The 20,276-nt window shown below is 32.8% G+C and overlaps 1 protein-coding gene across 4 annotated transcripts in view; it reads left to right on the top strand.

The window, feature by feature from the left end:
* The window catches only part of LOC127714446 (uncharacterized), a 29,660-nt gene extending 12,397 nt beyond the window's left edge, over nt 1-17,263 (top strand). For 2 of the 4 annotated variants that reach the window (XM_052220504.1, XM_052220503.1), the window contains exon 2: nt 15,264-17,263. In XM_052220504.1, the coding sequence (XP_052076464.1) occupies nt 15,320-17,197 (1,878 nt within the window). In that variant the 5' untranslated portion in view covers nt 15,264-15,319 and the 3' untranslated portion in view covers nt 17,198-17,263. Of the gene's footprint in view, nt 1-3,534; nt 3,730-7,880; nt 8,237-15,263 lie in introns of those variants that run through there. The other 2 variants (XM_052220502.1, XM_052220505.1) reach the window with 2 other exon arrangements.
* Nucleotides 17,264-20,276: the final 3,013 nt, after the last annotated feature.

Here is a 20,276-nt window from a genome sequence, read left to right as displayed (position 1 = left end):
TTAAATTGATTTGCTTAATATAAAATAAAATTAATAACGTAGTATATTTCGAACAGGTAAACTTGCGCAAACGTAAAGCGTTTTGACGCGCAGACGTAACGTGCCGATTTATTAATCTATTTACCTATTATTTTCATATCTATTTATTCATTGAACTGTTTAAAAGTACAAAGCCCCCTTTTCCGTTAGTCTAAGAGGTGAAAGTGGGATTTTAAGCATGATAAGTCCGTTTTATTATGCACAATCACTTAGTCCTGGAAATACATTAAATGAATATGTAAAACCATAGCAAATCTAAAGAGTCAAAGTGCTGATTTTACATTTCGGTACGTGCTGAATATTTCAAGCGCACTGCTTAAAGAAATGAAATTCTCTCAACTTCTCCGTTCTGGTATTTTCGGAATTGCTCCATCAGATAATCTGTTTTCTCTTTCTTACTTTTACGTACTACTACTGGTGTATTCAGCCCTCTTAGTGTGGAGGTTTGAAATTCTAAAATAGTGTCAAGAAACACAAATAACATGGACGTGCTGAATGAAATTTATCATTTAAGTAAGAATGGATTTATTTCGGGCCTTTTGTAGCACCCCTGGAGTCTGCTGACGGTATTGATGCCCAAAGACTTCGATGAAATAGGAAATCTTGTGAAATGTTTCTTTCGGCTAGACTAGTAATCTGCAAACTTTATACAGCGCTGATCATTTGGAACAACTTCAAACTTTTCCTCTGCAAAACAATCACCACTGACTGCTAGTGTTTTTTTTTTTAGAATTCAATATAAAAAAATATATAATTTAAATTTACAAATATGTTCAAAATTAATAACTATAGTATTATCTTTATTTTTACCTTTGCTACTTGTGAAATTAACGCGCGCAAATGTAATCAAAATCTGTGCGCAAAAAATTTTAATTCTCAAAAGCGCGCAAATGTAATGCGCCCCCTTGAAATTTAAAAAAAAGTGATAGTGCTTCTCTTGATAAAATGTCTTTTACATGCAACCGGGCTCTTAGGGTCTAACAATTCAACCTGAGATAGAAACAAACATTTTCGAGAAAAAAATTGAGCGATAACTTTTACGCTTTCTGAGGAGTAGCGATAACACAAAAAACGTATACGGGGAGATAACTACAATATGGAAAAGTGTTTGGATAAAAAAGGTGTGCTTTAAAGCCCATTTAATATTCAATGCCATATCAAATATCGTATCGAAATGTTACGAAACATAAGCGAAAATTCAGAAACAAAAGTAGCGGATCCGATTATAGGTATGGGTTTTGCTCATTGTTGAAGACCATATTGTACCCTTTAGCTGCTAACTTTTACGTCGGATGGTCTCTGGTGGAGAGTTGTCTAATTGGCAATCATACCACATATTCTTATTTTTATTATCATAATATCATATAATGCAAAAGTTGAAGTTTAATTTGCTAGATGTTTGCACATTCTTATTCATCAGAAATACTGCTTTCTGTTCGTGATAAAGAAGCATTAAGTATCTATACTATTACATGAGAAGACCTCATTTTGTGTGTCGCTTCTCTTTCTTCCACAATAAATGAATCGTCATGCCTTTGTGTCCTATAGGTACCATGCATAGTTGCATTTGTCATCCTCGCTTAAGATTATTCCGTTTGGGTTATTTTGGGAGGAAAACGAAAATAAAGGCGTCCGGATATTGTTTCCGTCATCGGACTGACTTTTAAGTCATAGACAAGACTTCCGTTTAGGACTGTTTAAAATAATAGGGAGCTACCATTTGATTTTTATTGGGGGGGGGGGGGGGGGGGGGGGGGGTTGCTAGGATGAAAAATTTTGTCCTACATTTTTTTTAGTTGTAATCTTTGTCCTGCCTTTTTATTTTTCACTCTAATCGGTCCTGCCTTTTTTTTATTAGTTTATCCTGACTTTTTTTACCATGTTGCTTATCCAGCCTTTTTTTTTACTCAAAACTCATGTCCTGCTTTTTTTTTCAAATTTCATCCTAGCCCTCCCCCCATAAAAATCAAATGGTAGCTCCCTTACATAGAATTTTGGTAAATTTACAAACAACCCTTGATTCCTAACTTGATTACATTCAATGTTTTGGGTACCTAATCTACAGGAACCGGTATCAAACATTCCTTCGGTCCCTGGAAGCGATAAAAATCCGATTTCTTGTGACCCCTGGAACCGATTTAATTTTTGAAAATTTTAACATGGCCTGGGTCGTTATATTGGAAATTTATCCAGACCGTAAGCAAGGGATACAATTAACGAATATAACGACGCAGGCCATGTGAAAATGAAAACAAATCTATGGAATGCATGAATCATTTTGATTCTAATATGGTAAAGTTTCCGACTGAAAAATCGCATTGTGACGTCGTCGATTTATAGTGGTTGTAGTTTATTGAGTTATTATAATGGCTCTATTAATATGACGTAATAAGCATCCCTTATTAGAATTTATTTCCTTTCTTCAAAGTCCAACACCTTATTAAGGTTGATGCCATTTCCAGATTTCAGTAAAATATGACGGTTTTGTGCACAAATCGCATTGTTTATTGAATATTTTATTATGGCTCTATTCATAATTCAATTCTTATTTGCAAATATCACATAATAATCCGATTTCATTAGTGGAATCCGTTTCGATCGACTGAAATTGAAAAGGTTAACATATCGATTATTCTGTCTTCTGCACAACGAAACAAAAAGCATGGCGAAAAAGCAACTCGACTCCTAAAAATTGTGCGTTCATGTTACTACAAATAGTTGACCTTTGTGTGACATTCTCTAGATTTACATCCAATATTTTGAAGTGGTGAAAAATTCAAAATGTTATATTGATATCAGTTCATGTTTAAGATACTTTTGATACCTTTCCTGAAATTCTCCATCATAAAATATTTTACGAAAATTCATCCTACTTGCAACAATTTACATACTTTCAACCACGCTCTAAATGTCCGCGATTTCGCGGTGTGTTCTAGTATGTATATAAAGTAAAAGACATGCTACGGAAAAAATGTAAAAACTTTTGTTTTACAATGCTGTGATTTTCTCCTTTTATAAATGTTTTTTTTTATCAATAAAGTTAACATTGTCAATATAATTCAACATAATATAATTTTAGTTTTAATTACAACCGCCTCGGATGTCTTGTGGTAGCGTGTTAACCTCGCGAGAGGAAAGTCGTGTGATCGAACCCTGTTCGGTTAAACCAAAGACTTGAAAATTGGCATCAGCTGCTTTTTCGTTAAGTACAACACATTTAGATCGTATGCTCCTTTGATTGGAAAAAATATAATTTTTTAGCATAAGATCGTCCAATTTTATTTCGCTTGGTGCTATTTTTTCCCTTTTAGGGAATTAGCCCCCCTCCCCCTTTCAAAAGTCCAGGATCCGCCCCTGACTAAATTTGTAACTGTGATATTTAAAACTAACAACTGTTTATAAATATCAACAGTGAGTTGTAACTAAGGTCGCTGAATTGCAAAGGTCGTTTAATATGATATGTTGCTATATAAATATTTATGCATAACTATTAGCTAACACTGGCCGGATCTTTCAACTTAAAATAAAAGCAAAAATTATATGTTTTCCAGTAACCTGATATTTGAGGGTTTTGTCTCTTTAAACAAACGATATCTAACCTATGAATGGACAGGTGTATGCCTTACTGATTTTGAGTTAGGTGAAATGACATTTTACTTTCGTAAAAGTTTCACAGCATATATTCTTAAGGTAAGAATTTTAATTATGTAACGGTGCCACATTTCATGCTGTGTAATTAACATGCTTATAATCATGCAATAATCTCACTAACAAGAGGATGTGATAATGAGGCAGCAAATTACGTTGCAATTTTGTTTACTGAAACTATTGATAAAATGTCGTTATTTCATAGGGATTTAATACCGCATATTGAGTTCTTGATTTCGCTTTGTTCGTTTTGTTTGTTTAATAAAATATTCCTAAGCATAGTAGAAACGTTGTGACGGAGAGCATGTGTAGTCATAGGTGCTGTGTTTTATTGGTATATAAAATATAAATATCATGATTACAAATAAGTCTCTATTGTTGAGTGAGTTGAATTCTAATTGTCGCATTACATTGTTCATCGGCAAATCTGTGCTTCTTCCCTAAAATACGTAGTAGATTAAGATCGATTAACAATTTCATCACTGTAAGTCATACCAAAATGCATCCTAAATTTAGGAATATCTAAAGACAACAATTACACACCAAAATTGGCGTCCTTAACTCAAGGATTGTCTCAAAAATATTATATGAATATTACTAACAATTGTCTGACAACAACGATATTCAGGCGCGGATCCAGCCATTTTGAAAGGGGCATTCCAACCCCCGAAACACCATGACACGTTTACATAATTAAAAACAAAAGGGGAAAAAAAGTGATGACGGCTTTAAAACTTCCGAAAGGTTACCTTTATCATGGGACAAAATAACCCTGTTAGAGTCGGCAGTTTGGTCCAGTCCAATAAGACTCTGTACTGGAAACCGACTCTCTATTAATGTATACGGTGAGAAGAATAATCTGCATAAGCAGGTGCAATTGGAAAATTACTAAATAGGATCGGGTAGTTGATTTTTATTTATTTCCAATCCATATAAGATGTACATCAACATTAATAAGGATACCAATAAGCGGATCACTCCCTTGCAACTAAATCTGACCTTGTCCTTTGAACTTAATAAAACAAGATGCTTCTAGCCCTACCTAAATTGAATGTGAACATCAAGTGTGTTGAAAATAATTTGAGAAACTCTCAGTGTCTTCTAATGTGTAGCGGACGGACGGACTGTCACGTTACAATATCCTCAATGCAACTATGTAGAGACATAAAAAAAAAACATTCCAAAAAAGTTTATACAATTCAACCTCAAATTATGAATCGATAAATAATGTTGTGTCTTGAATGAATGAATAAATGCATTCTTTATTGCAAAGCAGTAGTTACATGCTATAGCAACACAAACAGTTTTACATTGTGACACATACTAAACAGCAGAGAACAATATTCTAAAATATTGTGTCTTGATGATCTGTATGTTTTCTTTAAAGAATCTTATCATTAAAGCATTTTGATATTCTTCACTTCAACATTAAATTTCTTTTACAAATAAAAATGAGACCATTTTGCAATAAAGATTTTTTTACAGCGGATGACCTTGAGGGCATTCCGGTGTTATGTTGCCGCAGACATTTCTACCCACGTGACTTGCGTTTTTAACTGATAACCGAACGTATTTCGTATAAATACGGGGATATTATCGAGTGCAAAATAACATTTCTTATCGGTTGTTATAAATTCATTTCTTCAATGAATACTCATGAAAATATTTTTAAGAACATAAATAAATAATATGAAAATGTTTTGTCGTGAGAAATATATATATACATATATATATATATAAGTAAAAAATCATTAATATCTATGCACACGTACCGAAAAATTGTGTTTGCGGATGAATATCTCTTATCGCTTGTTATATATTAATTTCATCAATACATATTCATTAGCGGGAGAAATATGAATGCCTACTCAAATCAAACCTATTAGAAAAACGAATTATTACAGAAGAGTGTCCACCATGCACTTGCACTGCACTATCATTAGAATAGTAGAATAGAAAATGGTATAAATGGATGAAAATTTGCCGGTAGAGTTATTAAGATGATCTGCTATATATATAACTGTTGTGCAAATACTAATATAATATATAACAACAAACCAGATTATACTGATAACACATGATTGTACCATGATTATATCACTACAACATAATAATTATTACGGTGAGGTTGAATTCCTCTGTCATTTATTCATCATCCACACAGGAACTTGTCTCAGAAAAAAAAATCTATGTACCTCAACCTAACTTTCAGCTATACAGATATTTTATTTTTTTCTGAGACAAGTGCCTGTGACTATCCACCAGAACTTGCGGTCATCCGATGTTCAGTACTTCGGTACTTTGATTTCTATTGAAATGATGTATTATAATAATAACATGTTCGTTCGATGACAGCTTATATTGAATAACTTTTATTTCCTTTATGTATGTTCTTTGTATATCTTGTTGGAGATCTGAGCTCTTTTGAAAACTAAGGGTATTTAAAAAGAGTAATCTTGATGGCCTACCACGTGGTTGTTTAGAATTAAAATTGATGAAAGTACAGATATATTTACGTATTGTCCAACAATAAATAAATAAAGTGGAAGATTTATCATAATATATCTGATTAAAGAATATAACTGTTTAAAATGTCTATAACGGTGCAACTACGTAGTTAATTTTCACTCACCTAACAAATACAAATCTACAAAAAATTAAATTGATATTGTTAAGTTTCTAAAACAATAAAATAATTATGTTTAAACTATTTGTTTGCAAATATGTTCATTTGATATATTTTTTTTAGTTCTCATGTTATGATAATCACGATAATATCTTAAATTTATAATATCAAGATGGTATACTGTCAAAAGTTGTATTATAGGATTAAACACATTTTTTCTAGAGGTTATTGATGTGTAAACCGGGGCGATTAACTCACAAACTGAATAAAAGTCCGAAGGACTTTTATGTTAAGTTTGTGAGTAAGAGCCCCGGTTTACACATCAATAACCTCTAGAAAAAACGTGTTTAATCCTTATAATTCTTCAGTCAAACATTCGCGATTTTTAGTTAAGATTTTTTGTTTGATGGCTACTACCATCAAATGCACATGTCATAACTAAGGATTTAGCCGCCATATTGAATTTCTAAAATCCGTAAATATTCGATAAATGCAACAGAATCTAAAATGAAATAGCACCTACCTCAAAAACTGCATTTTAATGAGATATTATCCGAATTTGAAGCGTACAAGTAACGAAATAATCTTTCGCTTGAAAGTTTTCATTTGTATGACGTCGTGTTTTGCCATGACGTAAATGCGCTAAATCAGTCATGAAATTTCGCAGAATTTTTCATGAATTTTAATTTTATGCATTTTCAAAGCTTTAATGTAATGTTTTTTGGTTACATATGCATTAAAATAGAAAAAAAAACTGTTATGTTTTTGTTTTTCAATCTCAATTTGCTGAAAATCCCGGACTCCCTGCATATGCATGTGTATCGCGCATGAATAGATGGTACGAAAGTAGTTTCGGAAACATGGTTTATCGAAGTGTAAACCAAGGTAAAAAATTCTAATTGACCAATCCGTTTCAAGTATTTATAGATATGCAAATCATATAAGAATTATTTCAAAATTAACGTGCAACCGAAGTCTTAATATCTGTATTAGTAGAATAACTCTATTGCAGCGTGTTGTTTCACTCAAAAGAGTGTGTATTTTTAGATTATTTTTTCTATCTTATTGATATGATTTAATATTTGAATATGAATTATTTGTTTAAAGATTTGAACCTGCTATTATGTCTCATTAATAATAACTATTTATTCAGATTCTACAGCTGCATCGAGTGTGATACGATATTTCTCCCCTCGAGACTGTTAAATTTCAAATATTTAAAATTTAATCGTTAAGAGTGGAGAAATATCGTATTGCACGACATTTAGTGTTATAAATTATCTGTTTCTCTAATGACTATTAAACGATATGCAGACAAAATTAATCCTTCTTATCCAATGATGATCAATGTTCTACAAAAAGATGTGTATTTTCTATGCTACGTCATCAGGCATGGTCGCCTTTTCCCGTGACGTCACAATAGGAAATTCAGAGGAAAGCTGTCGAAGCCAATCGACAATCCTCGGGTAATTCCGCTACTCTCCTTCTATCCCTCGGCTGTAATACGTAATGTGATATGTGTCTACGCCTTACATTTCTTCGCCTGAAGATGAACGGTTTACTGCTAGTGGAAGGATAAAATTTCAAAATGGCTTCCTTTGAAGATTGCATTAACTTTTGTATGATTGAAAGTGGCTTATTCTCATCGTCAGATATAATTTTAAAAGAGAAGCAGTTGGAAACATTAAAGGCGTTGTATTTTAACAAAGACTGCATTTCAGTGTTACAGACTGGCTATGGTAAAAGCCTGATCTTCCAGATTTTACCTTGGTATCACGGACGAGGTTAGATGAAGGTACGGAATCGGCCAAGTTGTGACGAATGCTGTCGAAGCAAGAAAGTTTGACGTCATAATTAAATTTTGACAAATGAATAACTGATGGGATCAAACGAACCTAGACTGGTTTCCAATCGCAATATTCAGTATGTTATACATATAGATATATGTGCATTATACTAGATGTGTATTCTTTTTAAACAGTTTTTGGGATGTATAAATATAGATTCTACCGCTGCATCGAGTGTGGTACGATATTTATCCACTCGAGACAGTTAAAACTTTAGATTTAAAACGCGAGGCTCGACGAGCGTTTTGAATATTTAAAATTTAACTGTCGAGAGTGGATAAATATCGTATTGCACGAGATTTGGTGGTGGAATCTGTTTCTCTCTAATGATTTTTAGACGATATGCAGCCAATCATAATCCTTCTTTTCGAATGATCTGCAAAAAGATGTGTTCTTTCTATGTGACGTCATCGGGCATGGTCGCCTTTTTTCATGCCGTCACAATAGGAATCTCAGAGGAAAGCAAGAAAATTTGACGTCATAATCCATTTTTGACCAATGACAAACTGAGATCAAACGAACCACACGTTGATTAAACAAAAATAATCAACAGGTCAGGAAAAGGTTAAATCGGGTAAGAATTAGAGAAATTCACATCCACGTTCATTTTCCATATAGAGATTACTTTATCTATATATAACATTATACATATTTATTAAAAGGTTAACTCCTGACTATCTACTGTCTGTCGATACTTTTATTTTGGCATTGCTTAAGTCATATCTTCTTTGACTGTCCATGACGTTAAAACACTAAATCCCTGGGATGTGTTTTAGTTGATTTTAGTCTCTGATGCATGATTTTTTTTTATTATCAATTGTTTTAGCTTTTAACTAGCTTTCAGTAATTGCGAGTACTCTCAAATTGTACTTTCGTGTTAAGTTGACCTGTTGATACAATTTGTAATGCATTTTTGTTATTTAATGTTTACTTATTTAGTGTTATATCTCGTCTCACTATTTTTAACATATACCACATTTGATAAGTGTTTGGTATGCCGATAAATCACTTCTGTTCTCGTACTATGAACAACAAAATTATTTATTTTGTAAGAAATATTTCCGTACTCCATGTATACCTTACAACATAATTATTTTTATTTACGTGTGTACGTTATCTTATTTGGCGGCATTTTGTCCAAGGTTGTGCTTGTCTTTCTGATATTGTTTAACATCTCCCCCTTTCTTTGTTTATTTTGTATTTACATTGTGTCAAAGATCAATTTTTTTTCGTTCAGTGTATGTTTACTTGTTTTTGTTAATATGTGTTTTGATTGAGTTAAGCCATTTAAATTGATATTTTATAGTGTGTCTTTCTATGTTGTGTTGTTACATTATTGTTTCAGGTTAGTGTGAAGGTTGACGCCTGTTAAAACGTTTTAACCCGCAGCATTTGTTTACACCTGTCCTAAGTCAGGTACCTGTTGTTCAGTGGTTGTCGTTTGTTGATGTGGTACATAAGTGTTTCTCGTTTCTCGTTTTTTTTATATAGATAAGACCGTTGGTTTTCCTGTTTTAATGGTTTTACACTAGTCATTTTTGGGGCCCGGCCGTTATAGCTTGCTGTTCGGTGTGAGCCAAGGCTCCGTATTGAAGGCCGTACTTTGACCTATAATGGTTTACTTTTACAAATTGTGACTTGGATGGAGAGTTGTCTCATTAGCACTCATACCACACCTTCTTACATCTAATTACTAATACCTGGAACGTAGTCCCGGGAACCAGGATAAAACGAACCACACGTTGATTGAATAGAAATAGTCAACAGGTCAGGAAAAGGATAAATCGGCTAAGAATTAGAGAAATGTGCATACACAATTAAAATTTTAAGAACGGGAGATTGCCTCCTGTGACTTAATGCAATAATGAATTATTTGAGGTATTATATGTCACAAACCGATTTAAAAGTACATCAACAGAACTAAAACTGTAGGAGATGTGGGTTATACGTCAATAAGCCAGCAATCAAACGACAAAAACAACCTATTCTAATGACACCTAGAGGGCAACATATAGTTTTCAACAGAAGCCACCTCATATTAGACAGGTTTCAACACAATATTTCAAGTTCTCAAAAGTCACGAATACATATACAAATTGTGAATAAATCAAACAGAAACAATCAAAGATCTGCCAAATTCTCCAAATAATATAACAATTTAGGAGAAAACCTGAATATCACAAAAGTTCAGTATTTCAGAACGACGTAAGTAGGGTCAACCCGAGCCGTGCAGATTAAATGACATATAACGATTTGCTTGTTAAATAACTAGTACATAACTATTTTTAAAAGTTTTAAAACAAATGAATTCTGCGTATTATTAAACAGTTAACTGTCTTGATTCACCATTTGAATCGAATTCAAATAACGACGAATCTTAATAAATTTAGTCTTATGTTTTATTTTATAATTAGGCGATGATTCCGTGTTTATAGCCGTATTTTTGCCGTGTAAGACTAACAACAAAATCCAACCATTCATATCAAAACTACTTGACGAAAAAAGTACAAACTACTGAATGGATTTCAATAAAATTTGTACAGGTGGGATATAATATGATCATATTCATGGGACATACACATACGAAACTCCAAGCCAATGGAAATGAAAAAATATATTATAATATCAATTTACATTGACTTTCCATGCAAACACGTTCAATTTGGACGTGGTAACATTTTGGGGCGACACGGACAACTTATTAGAAACTGATGAATAATTGGGCGTTTCCTGGACATTTAACTTTTAAGGCTTAATTGAAACCTTAAAAAATTCATATTTTGGTATAAAAAAAAAAAAATTGTTTCCATAGGTCATTTGTCGGTCACAAATTTGAACTACCCTAAATTATTATAGTACCGAAAAAAACACACGAACAATGTCTCTTTAGTAACATATAAGGGAGACACGGAAAATGCTGAAAAAAAATAAAATGATATATGATATGTTAAGTATAAATATTTGCCATAAAATCTAATAAAATCACATTTTAATGTTGAAGCGACTGAAATTTTCTATAATATATGTGAAAATATTACAAAATCGAACTGCCTCCTGTCATTTTTGTGTTCTCGAATTTACAAATCTTACAGCTCTACAGAATTTCGAAAATGACCGCTAGACTTCGAACTGACCTGCATTTGTCAAGTTGTGCATAATGATATCATTTTGGAAGATAACTTATGACAAAAAGGTTATTTATTTTTTATGCCAAAAGATTGTGTGTTATGGCGTGAAGTTTGGTTGAAAAATTGCCAAGCACGATTCTCTTGAAATAACCATGCGATTATTATGCGTTAATTTACGCGTATTTTTTTTAAAGCTTCTTGAAAGACACATATTTCAGATGTCGATAGTACGGACAAAGCAGCGCTCATTTTCTAAAAGGCACTGAAATTTTTTGCGAACTGTAGTTCAACAGTTGAAGGCGGGTTGATAAAATTTAACCTCTTGAAGCACAAATTAGTTTTCGACCAGCTGTTTACACGCGACATCTATGCTTATAGACTTAGATATGTTTGATGACAGAATCTTGACCATACCAAGGATTTATATAATAAGACTTACTTTACATTTCCTTGACCATACTAGAGGATACGCATTTTGCAAAAATTGACAGTCTTGGCATGGGCATTGACAAATATGTGTCATATATACTTTAAATAAGTAAAGATTATGAAGAAAAAACGTTTCATAATATATAATCAGTAATACAAACAGTTTTTTTTTAGTCCTCGATGAATTGTGACGATTTTATAATAAAATTTGTACAGATTAGTGACAGATATGTAAAAGTACTTAAATGATCTATGAATAAGATTGATTGATTGATTGTTGGTTGCTTAACGTCCAGTGGCAAATATTTCATGCATATTCAGGACGAGAACAAGTTCACAATAAATACAATAGGTAGGTTCTGTAATAGATTAAGGGATTAAGGTCGGAGAAATTTAGACTGCCACGGGAAATGAGGGTATATTGGATAGGGACAGAAATTTAGCCTTGCAACAGGTCACCTACGGACCCCTCAAAGAGTTGTTGCAAGGGTTCTTAACGTGCAAAGAACGTGGCACTTTCTTTACACGAGGCATCGGATTTAACGTCCCCATTCTGACCGGACGTGGCTGCAAATTTGTACATCCCGCACAGCCAAACGGACGCCCCACTTTAGCACGGGTTTTACTGCCGGTCGGAGGAAGACCAATGGTGACCATACTTCTATTCCCCAGTCACCCTTGGGGGCCTCTATGAATAAGAAATATATCAAATAGTACTAGATTTTTCAATACATTTGGTATGTGAAAGAATTTGCCATTTGTTCAATCCCTTTGTTTGAATGTATATTTGATGTTTAAATTCGAAAATGCTTTGAATAGTATATTACATAAGTTCCCTTATAATTTGTTTACAGTAACATTTAGAATTGCTCGAGGCCAAAATATTTGAAATCAAAATCCTAATTAAATTAAACGTTACAATTTGTCTAATCAATATGTCCCCTACAGTGTCAACTCACTTTTTAAAAACTCTTAATTACAAAAACTTCACAGGAAAATGACAACAAATTAATCTTAGCACGTGGTGTACAATTGCATATTGATTAGTCGAAACCTGCATATATTTTTTATTAAAAAAAAGTGGAAATTAACATTTTATTTTAAACTTAATATTCAGTTCCGTTTAGCTTTTACATAATAATCCTGTTTGAACAACGTAACACTGAGTTTACTGTGAATTGTTATTCTGACCCTAGATTGTTTACGGACGTTTTCACTCACCTAGTAAGTAGTATTTAGAATAGATTTAAAGTTCCAGTGTCGTGTTAAAAGACAGGTATTTTACAATTTAATTAATTTTATTATTTCATATATTCTTGCATCACTTTATTTGTTTTGTGTAATATATGTATAATTTGTAATTCGGTCTAGCTTCCATTTGGAAATATTCCTGTTTGAAAACTTCGAGTGTCCGAATATAAAACATTTAATTTACCAATTAATGGCAAACGCACTAGTATATATGGGTATAACACTGAAATCAATTTGGTTACTAGTATATATTTTTAAATCATGGCAATATTTAATAAATTCACGACAATTTATCTCTAACCATTTATAAATGTTTTAGAATTGTGAATGTTTTTTAAAAACATTTACTAACTACAAGTATTTTGTATATGATTGTGGAATTTAATTATTTATTACAGTTTCAAGTCATCCAATTTTATAATTTTCATTAATTTATTTGTTTTTGCTTCTAACAAGAAAACTCAATTTGTGTATTTAACTTAATTTTAAATCTATTATTTAAAGTAAATAACTGAACAAATCAAACAATACACATTACAGACTGGGTCGTTAGTAGCCACTTAACGACGGCAAGCATTTCTATGACAAAATAAAAATATAGGAATACGTTAGAAAACAATAACTAAAAGTCATCTCTGTTACCGGGTTTACGATTAAGTACACCAGACGTGCATTTTATGTACATAGCACTCCTCAGTCATGCTCAGATAAACCAAACCAAATTACTAGGTAAGCTTCACTTTTCATTCATGTTTAAGCGTTGGTTATGAATACTCTAAATGTTGTTATTATAAAAAAAAATCTTATTTTCCAAAATGTCTAAGCCAATTATTTATTACATCCAAAGAGCGATTTCATTATGGAAAAAATGACAAAATAATAGAGGATATGGCCTTAAAACAAACTAGGAGATAACAGTTTACAGTTTGTTCTATAGTTGTGATGTCCAGTGTTAGAAAGGCGATTGAGTGCTCACATGCATATTAAGCCCTGCCAGTTTATGTGAGGACTTCTCAATTTTTGTTGATGCACTGAATATTGACAGACGATACCCAAATCGTTGAATGACGTAATTTGATAAAATGAGGTTCTGTATGTGGATATCTAGTTTAACCCAATAAGTTATAATGCATGCAAAATTATCAAATGATATTAAAATGAATAAAAGCAACAGTAGTATACCGCTGTTCAATAGTCATAATTCATTTAAGAAAAAAAATTCCGGGTAACAAACTAAAACCGAGGGAAACACATCAACTATAAAAGGAAAACAACGGAAATTGTATTTAAATTATATATTCATTTTAATCTGAGGTCAGTTAGTTATCAAATATTTACCATAAAAAGACATGACAATCATATTATAAATAATCATAATAACATGAAGATTGCATAAAACCGTGCATAATACAATACATACATTTGAATATCCGGAAAGCAATTAATCTCCAATATAAGTTAAATATAAAAACAATGACTTAAAAGAGTACAGTTTATGTATCAATGTATTTTTCGTGTTTATTCTTGCACTACTTTCTGGGGCGAATCCAGGATTTCTGAATTGGGGCGGTTGGTCGTAATACCAGAAAACGACATATATACCACCGAGCAGAGCGATGACGAGTTTATGCTATAATATTTTACCCTTGAATTGTATTACATTTTTGTCATTCCGGGCCTTTTTTTTTGTTTTTTTTTTTGTTTTTAAGTCGACACAAAGTTTGTTAAACATTAAATTCAAAGTAATATGATACCAGTACAAAAGAACTGACTACAGAGCATGTGGCACATTCAAGGACTTGCAAGTCACCAGCAGTGGCACATTCAAGGACTTGCAAGTCACCAGTAGTGGCATCAATATAGTTGTTATAAATGAGCTGTTGACTGTATATATATTTAAAGAGGTCAAAAGTACTGATTATAGTTGCCAGATATTTGTCTCCTAATAAAGAAGGGGCCTCGGTGGCCGAGCAGTCTAAGTAGTTACTACTGTAATCACTAGCCAGTCAACACTGAGGTTGTGAGTTCGAACCCCGCTCGTGCGGGTGCACTCGACTCCAATCTTAATTGACTAGGATTGTCAGTTTTCCTATCGAAGGTCGGTGGTTTTCTCCGGGCACTCCGGCTTCCTCCACCTATAAAAACTGGCCGCCACGAAATAGCCCAAAAGCGGTGTTTAAAAGTGGCGTTAAACACCAAAAATCAAATCAAATCAACCTAATAAAGAATATGACATTTTGCAAGAACTAGATTAATTTTTTAATTTTAATATTATCTTTTTTTTTTTATTTTCAGTTCATTACATCATAGACCAAATGTTATAAAAACGTAAAAGTTCGAAGAAACCAGAAATGGAGAGTTTTGTGGGATTTATACACATCCGTTATGCTAATTTAAAACGTTACTTTGACACAGAATGTTCGGTAAAAAAATTGTTATTCATTTTCTTGGCTTCGTGTGTTATATGGTATTATATTGGAGCAAGAGGAAGAAAGGATTTAAGGGAACCGTGCCAATTCCAAAAGGTTCCATTTTCTTCATCAGTGATGGAAACTTTAAAACTAGAAAAAGAAGTTAAATGTAACGTGTGGAATTCATTTGTATATTTTGACAATACAGGATACTTGAATCTAAATCACAGTGCTATATATGCTGCAGGATTTAATCAAAGTCAACTTACTTGTGAATATGCTATAGTTATAATGGACGGATTTCACGGAAGTAAACTTGTGGATAAAACAATTTTAATAAAACCTACTTACGTTCCAAACGATTTTGTATATGTCGTTTGTAAGACATTAAACAGAAAAACTGTTTATGCTAATTTTCATTATAATGTTAATACAGAAATCAACAAAAGAGTGTTATTGCCCGACACACAAGACCAATTAAATATTGTGATACTTGGTATTGACTCTACATCTAGGTTTTTAGCTGAAAAACAACTACCAAAAACACTGGACTTTTTTGAAAATACACTTGAAGCTTACCCTCTGAAAGGCTATACAAGAATTGGCGACAATACTCTGCCAAATATTGTGGCTGCATTAACGGGAAAGACTCTTGTAGAGTCTGTTTTGTCTACTTCCGGTTATCCTTCTCTGTACAAGGAAATACTAAAGCGGAAGTACATCGACTGCTACTCGGAAGATTGGGCACCATTCCTGCCACCTCATCTCGTGAAATACCCGAATTACACGCATTATCTCCGAAGCATAGTGGTGGCCAGTAAACAATCTGAATTTAAAATGTTTCAACAAACATTTAATAACAACAACACATTCGAAACGCAAGACGAAAAACTTTGTTTTGGGAACGATTTTAAACACAATATTGTACTAGATTATGGAAAACAATGCATTGAAAAATACAGAAACAAACGAAAGTATGTGTTTATGTGGGTCACTGAGCTTGCGCATCATCATCCCGAATACTTATCCTTGGGAGATGATGACGCACACAGTTTACTAAAATGGATGCATGAGACGGGAAAGCTTACAAATACAGCTTTTGTTTTATTTAGTGACCACGGATCACGTTATGGAACTTTAACTGAACATGAAATTGGAAGAATGACAAAAAATCTTCCTCTGCTATCTTTATACTTGCCACCTCATTTAAAATCTAGATATCCTCATATTCACCGAAACCTTAAGTATAATGCCGCTCAACTTACAACGCCGTTCGATTTACATGAAACACTTCTAGATATTTTTACACAAAATTTTAAAGAGAAGATAGACTTCACTGATAATTGTATTCTCCCTAGAGGAATAAGTTTGTTCCGTCGAATACCAAGTAGAAGAAGTTGCTACGATGCATCGATTGTTGAAAATTACTGTCCGTGTTATTCTTACCAACCAACAAATGCAGACGATAAAGTTGTACAGCAATCAGCGATGTTCGTTGTTTCAAAAATCAACGAAATGATATCAAAGAGCCCTTTCTCGTGTAAAACTTTGGGTTTAATAGAGGTAGTTTCTGCAAAAATTCAGCGCATTCCACAAAACTCAAATACAAATCAAATTTCATCAGTCCGTTATGTTGTTGTTTTTAAGACATTTCCTGGATATGGTATTTTTGAAGCGAGTGTTGAATACAGTCATACCAATGAGGCTAAGTTAATAGGGAATATAGACAGACTTAACTCTTATGGAAATCAATCGAGATGTGTATCAGAACAAGATTTTACTTATACAAGTTTACGACAATATTGTTTTTGTGCTTAAAGAAATACTCTTACTGAATTATTTGTTATACTATTTATCGAAGATATTAAAAAAATGTGAAATTTATTCTTTCGTATTGATAATGATCATTTAAACAATCGAATGATTTTGTTCCAATTCAATATATTCAAGTCCAGTTCTTTATACATAACATATAATTATTCAAGTCCAGTTCTTTATACATAACATATAATTACAATTCCACAGAACAACTTATGATGATTTGAACTAAAGCCACGTGACTGGTGTACTTCTCACAAACAATGAACTCATCGCAAAACACTATAATGTTAACTTAGGTCGTTATGATTTATTACCCCTGCAAAAAGAACATATCACATGCATCAAAACTAAACAAACATCTGCCTCGCTATGCTATAACATTGCACAACATCCACACAGTACCGTCTTTGAAATCACTACTTTTCACTAGATTATAAAATGAATATTTTTCTGTAAAATTGAATGTATTGCCAGAACATTTTTATTTGCAAACAAAAATTGTTTTGAAAAAGAAAAAGATTTTTAACGTTTAAGTAGAGACTAAATAAAACAAGTAAATTTACATTTTCTGATTTGATGAAAAACTTAAACTTAATGATTGCATAGCAAAAATCTATTATTTTTTCGAGACCTTCGCCAATATTATACGATACAAAAAAAACCCCATTTTATTAAGATATTCACGTGTGGCTTTGGAATTGCGCTCTATCACGAATAACAACTGAAGGTAGAAGATCAAGAATCTTTATGTTGAAAAAAGATGGAACGATCGACAATCGAAATCCAGAGGATAAAACACAAATTACACATATACAAACACATACGCTAAAAAACCCTAGCTTTGAGCAGAACGATTGATTGAATATTATAGAATTATGAAGATGTGGTATGATTGCCAATGAGAAAACTCTCCACAAGAGACAAATGACGTTGTGATTATCAGCTAAAGGTCACCGTACAGCCTTTAACAATGAGCAAACTGATACCGCATATCAAGCATTAAAAGGCCCCAAAATGAAAAAAAAACAATTCAAACGAGATAATTAACGAACTGAATAATGTACAAAACAATAAACGAAAAACAAAGATGATATACAACACGACTGACAACCACTGAATAACACGAACCTGACTTGGGACAGGCACATATAGAATGTGGATGGGTTGAACATGTCCCAATCCTTCCTTAACCTTTGACAGTGGTATAACGTACAACAATAAATCCAATAAGTAGGTGCTGCAAGGTGGGTCTACCAGTGGAAGGGTGGGAATTACGACTGCCATTTAAAAATGAGGATATGTTGTATAATGGTATATATTTTGCCTTGCCACATGCTACCTAAGGAACCCCCATATAGTTGTTGCAGGGGTTCCTTAACTCACAGAGACTGTTGCTTTACACATTCATTCGATGCATTGGATTTAAAGTCTCAATACCGACTGCGTAAGTATACATCCCACACAACCAAATGGACGTGCTTCTCCAGCATGGATTTTACTGCCGGATGGGAGAAGTTCAGAGATGATTGTATTTCTATACTCTAGTCAACCTTTGGGGTTTGGAAAGAACAAAATACTGACATTTAAATGTTACATAGATTGGTCAATATTTTCTAAACCTTGTTAAACCGTGGTCATTACAAACTTATATTTATGTCATGATCACTTATATTGAAGCAAAGGGTAAACATTTTGTTTAAACTTCATACTTTAAATGGAAGCGAATGACACAATTATTTATAAATCTATTATACGTTTTGCTTGACTGATATGAAATATTAGACAAATTATGTCTCAATGAAGATTTAAAGGTCGTTTGTTCAACAATAGGAAAATGCCAAACCACAGTAAATTAAAATGGACCCCGAAACATACATGAAGGGTGACCATTTATCGTCATTGAAATACTTAAAAGTTTTTATTTGGTAGAAAGTTTTAATTTGGTAGCCTAACAAAATATCAAACAAACAAAAAATTAGTTGTAAAATTCATGTTCACCGATTCGACTCAAAAATCTCATATTTGATTTACCGTATAACATACTAACACGTATATCCAAATTACAGAAAGTTCTAAAGAAGCAATTTACAATGCATGGACTCGTTATAATGTATCAACATTTCGTGTGTATTTTAGAATAGATGCCATCTAATCAACCACAGAAATGATCTAAGAATGCCGTAGGTCACATGACCTGATGTACACATCAATATAAATATAAATACATAGGCAAGCACGTGCAATCGTATAATGACGATGTTTTAGGCCTCTCTGATTTCTTAGCTTATCATAGATTAAAAAATTATGTATTACCTGTATTTGAATGATTGTTATGAGCAGAATCAGTCAACGAAAGGGATCTTCGCGGTGCCTGCCTTTTTTCACTTTTCAATGCTGACATTCTTTCCTTTTTTTTCTTTTTAATAACGTAACATCCTTAGCCAATGTGTAGCCCATCCCTAGTTAAGGGTTAAATTAAAGTTTGCATGAATATGGATTCAAACAAGTTGTATTATGGACTTGCAAGCCAAATAAATGATACATCATCGATTTTTTTAGCTTATTTTTGACAAAATTTAACCAAAATGGACAGCTAAATAGCGAAATATTATTTCACAGTTCCGCTTTTATAAGTGTTTGAGGGATCTTCCTGGTGGCTGCCTTGTTTCACTTTTCAATGTTGACATTTTCCCCTTTTTGTCTTAATAACTAAACATGCTTCCTCCATGCATAGCCAATCCCTAGTTGAGGGTTAAATTGAAGTTCGCATGAATATGGAATCAAATGAGTTGAAATATGGACTTGCAAGCCAATAATACATCATCGAATATAACCAAAACTAACTGCTGATAGCGAAATGCTATTTCACAATTCCGCTTTCATAAATATTTGAAATATGATTTTTTTGTCAACTTCGTAGCTAATGCCCTATGCTTTTTAAAAGTAACATTCGAGAGACTGAAACATCATTATTTGTTTTTTTATTGAATCGAAATAATCAGAACCTTAGAAAGGAACCAGTCTAAGTGTTTACATCGGTTACACAAGTAGCTGCTGCAACATGTTTTATCGAAGT

This window comes from Mytilus californianus, unplaced genomic scaffold (assembly GCF_021869535.1).
Source record: "Mytilus californianus isolate M0D057914Y unplaced genomic scaffold, xbMytCali1.0.p SCAF_9, whole genome shotgun sequence".
NCBI lineage: Eukaryota > Metazoa > Mollusca > Bivalvia > Mytilida > Mytilidae > Mytilus > Mytilus californianus.
This window is presented reverse-complemented; position numbering and strand designations above follow the sequence as displayed.